Source organism: Brassica oleracea, chromosome C4 (genome assembly GCF_000695525.1).
Source record: "Brassica oleracea var. oleracea cultivar TO1000 chromosome C4, BOL, whole genome shotgun sequence".
Lineage (NCBI taxonomy): Eukaryota > Viridiplantae > Streptophyta > Magnoliopsida > Brassicales > Brassicaceae > Brassica > Brassica oleracea.
Genome location: NC_027751.1, coordinates 6251867 through 6256030, shown reverse-complemented (window position 1 = coordinate 6256030; position 4164 = coordinate 6251867). Strand labels below are relative to the sequence as shown.

Sequence of the window (4164 nt, the reverse complement as noted above, 5' to 3'; positions counted from 1 at the left end):
AACCCTAATTTTGCAAAATCGATCCTCGATCCCCTTTCTCTTCCTCTTCTTTGTTTCGTCGATCCCCTTTCTCTTCGTCTTCTTAGTTTCCTACGTTTCACGGATATTTCATCGCGAACAATCAATTCTCTCCCCACTCCTCTAAACTTTTAATCTCATTAATGTATATTTATCGCTTTCTTCCTCTGAGATTCTATATAGATCTCTTAATCGATGTTTTATTTGCATCAGAAATTTTTCTAGCCTTTCAACTGCTCATTGCGATGAAGTTATCCAGTGTTTCCGACTCAGGGAAAACGAACGGCGAAGCAGCGATCCCCTCCAGACCGGTCAAACCGGTCGCCCAACCCGGTGTATCTTCCGGCGATGTCAATCCGATCCCCTCCGGTCTGGTCAAACCCGTCGTTCAAACCGGTGTCTCTTCTGGCGATGTCATTCCGATGAAGTCAAAAGACGTAACGGCGGAAGCGAATAGTTTGATCAAACCAAACGGCAAAACTGGTGCCTCTTCCGGTCTAAAACTCGGTGTTAGGGGCAGAACCTCTGTCTCATCCGTCGATAAAGGCAAAGCTATCGTCTCTGAGAACGTAGGGAAGGTTATTTCCTTTAAAGACGTCACTTTCGGGCCCCATGAAGATGAGGTGCGGTTCCGGTTGATCCACTTTTGGGAGGCTTGGAATGTTCAGACGAAGGTGCTTATCAGCATCGAAATGCTTCTCATCGACGAAGAGGTATAGAACATTATCTTTTTTACGAGATTAGTTTAGTATATTGTTTGATTGCAATGCTATGTTAATATATAGTTTGATGAGATTAGATAATTAATATTAAGATTATTTTATGACCAGAGTTGATTGATTAGATTATATAATTATTTGTTGTTAGTACCGTCGTGAGGATTATATGGGTTGTTTAATTGATGTTCTTTTATCGACAGGAGAGTGTTATCCAGGGCTTCATCCCCTACGGAAGGATTGAGACCTATTTGCGTCACATGAAAACTGGTGCTACTTACCGACTCAACAAGTTTTTCGGATCAAAGAGCAAGCCTATCTACCGGGTAGCTGAGTCAAGTGTCACTATTAGCTTCTCATGGAACTCTGTCCTCTCTGGTCTCGAGGACAGTTTGATCAGCTTTCCTGTAGATCGGTTCCGGATCCATGGACAGAGAATTTGAAGCTGGCTCCGACTTGAGAGGTGATCTTTATGGTAAGTTCTCACCTCATTACACTCTCCACTGTTTGAATTGGTATTAGATTACTCTAAACTTAGATAGTATGATACCATCTGATTATATATTTTATTCGTTCTGTGGTGTTTGCGTATGATAATGTTTTCATATAGACTCATAGATTTAGGTTTTATTTCCGGTTTGGTAAGATAAAAATATTGAGTTTTATTATCTTCTCTTGCAGATTATATTGGCCACATCAAACTTGTGAATGGGAAGGTTCTCGGTGACGGTCTTTTGCATGATGATTCAGAGATAGCTGCATCTCGCCGAGTTGAGCTTCACGTTCAAACCCATGAGTAAGTTATTCTATATGTTCCTTCAAATTCACATATGGTTTATTTACCACATGTGTTTGTGTTGTTACAGTGATCCCGTGCTGAAGTTGTACCTCTGGGACAAGGTTGCCTTTGAGTTCTGTAAAAAGTTTAAAGCATCTGGTGGCACTGCACGCGTTATCTTGGTCACCACCTTAAACCTGAAACGGTTTGGAGGTTTGTATTGCTAACTTCCATTGCTGTTTTAAGATGTTAACTATGGTCGGATCATATCTGAAATTATTTTTTGTTATAGGCGTCCTATCTCTATCTTCTATGGCGTCTTCGCGGGTATTTCTGGATGGTGATGTCCAAGAAACGCTGTTGTACCTCAGTTGGTAATGTTTAAGTTTCATGTGTTGGAATGTCACTTATATTACTCCGCCATTGAACGTCTTGTTTACATTATCTCCAGGTTGGACTCGAACTTAGATGTTGCCAGCAGAGTTAACGCAGAGGTGGTCACCAAGCCTGAGATAGCGACACTGGGTGACCTCTTCTCTTATATGAATCATGCATCCGCTACGGTATTATATTCTCAATATCTGATACATCCAATAAGATAATCTAAGTTTCTCATTGAATTTTCAAACATTTTTCAGGTTGCTTGGTTTGAATGCACAGCAACAATTGATGATGTCGTGAACGGTTATGGATGGTATTATATAGGCTGCGGTGTGTGCTATACTAAGGCAACCAAAGGGCCTACAACGCTTATGTGTAAGAAATGTGGGAAGAGTGAGATCGTCGGTGTGGCGCAGTAAGTGGTTTATATATAGCTATACACATTATTTGACTGCAATGTTATTAATGTCTCTCTGTTGCAGGTACCTATCGAAGCTCTCTGTCTATGACCATAGCGATCAAGCCGTTTTTGTTGTCCTTGGTGATGCTGGTGAGGAATTGACTGGAAAGAAAGCTGCTGAGTTGGTTGAGCGATATTACGAGGTAGATATGAAGCATGTATGCTTACGTGATTTAAGAACATACTCTTACACATATATGCATTCTGATAATGTTTAAATGTGTTGTAGGCCAATGATAGTGTGGGAGAGGATCACATAGTTCCAGTGCCTCAAGCCATAATTGATACCATCGGACAAACACGGTAGTTCATTGTGAAGGTATCAAACCACAACCTGACTGCGAAGACCCAGACTTTAACTGTGACAAAAGTGCTCCCTCTTGAAGCCCCAGAACCCAAAGGCAACTTAGGAGTGAACGTTGGTGAGGAAGCTGATAGTGAGAGTGAGGATCATGCAGATGAGTCGGTGAAAAGGGGTGCTGATGGTATTGGGTCGGAAGGTGTGAAGCGTGCCAAATGTGGCTAATGAAGTTGCCTTTAGTGGAATTGTTTTGCTTAATGCTAAGCTTGGTTTTTTTTAATTTTCTGGATTTGTCTTTGCAGTTTTTAACAAACTTGGTTATGATCTCTTTTGCTAATAATATCTATTATTAATCTCTTTTCATGTTATAAAGTTTGGCTAAACAAAAATGCCTATCTATATATATGAGAAATCATTATACTTGCTTGAAGGCTGAATGAGTAGGTAGGCAATATAAAAATTTGTTCATAGTTGCCAAAGCATAGAGATGTGATTATGGTCGGTTGATGGGTCAAGATTTATGAATATGATTTGAATTTGTAGCAAATTATAAATGGTTCATATTAAGATCCAATCGTGTACGTCCTATTTGACTATAATTTAAATGTTGTCATAACTATGAACCGTCTTTAGATTTTTCGAACTGGATTTGTATTATGTAAATACAATTTCAATATTTTTGTTCTTATTTTTGAGAATAAATTAATGTTTTTTAAGAAGCGTGAGGATTTGGAAGTTTTAAATAATTCACTATATACATTATAATTAAATTTGGTTTGATTTATATATAGGCATTTTTTTTTAATTATAAGTGATTGTAATTTTATATTTGAGTTTGTGTTCTATATTGTTCAAATTAAACTATGTTAATATAATTGTTTTGATGTTTTTATTATTTAATGCTCCCAATAGGAGGATGCAATGATAATAATTTTTTAAGCGTATTTAAACATCCAATGTAGGCAGTCACAATTAAGCGTAAAAATAGTAATGAGAAGAATTCAACGTTTATCGCTATTTGCATGTACACTTTAGTATTTTATTTTCTTGGTTTACCTTAAATTTTATATTAATTCTTTTTGACCAGATGAATTCAATTTTTTTACTGTTCTTTCTATTGGTGTGTGTTTGGGTTTTTTTCTTTATAACACATAGTTTGTGTTATTTTATTTTATGGTTACGTTAATAGTTTAAAATTGATTTTTATACCTAATTGAAAATGAAACATATTTTATAACTATGATCAATTTATTAAGGTTAATAACAAGTTATGTTTTTTATTTCGTAACTTCTTTACGATTCAACATATATTAATATTGTAACTTATGATGTATTTAAATGACTTATAGAATTTGCCACCTATATAAACCCTCACATTCTGATTCCATTATACAAACCTTCCATACCTCTAAAGAACTCTTCAAAATCTAAAAATGAGTCAGATTTAAAATGGGCTGGGCCATTAAATGTTGAAATTCTCAAATATGAAATGGGTTGGGCCATTAGTTAA

The 4164-nt window shown here is 36.7% G+C and overlaps 1 protein-coding gene across 1 annotated transcript; it reads left to right on the top strand.

The window, feature by feature from the left end:
• The first annotated feature begins 263 nt into the window (after positions 1-263).
• On the top strand, positions 264-2106 carry LOC106337956. Its single transcript, XM_013777045.1, has 2 exons — positions 264-731; positions 938-2106. The coding sequence occupies exons 1-2, from the start codon at positions 264-266 to the stop codon at positions 1175-1177; spliced, it is 708 nt and encodes a 235-aa protein (XP_013632499.1). The 3' UTR covers positions 1178-2106.
• Positions 2107-4164: the final 2058 nt, after the last annotated feature.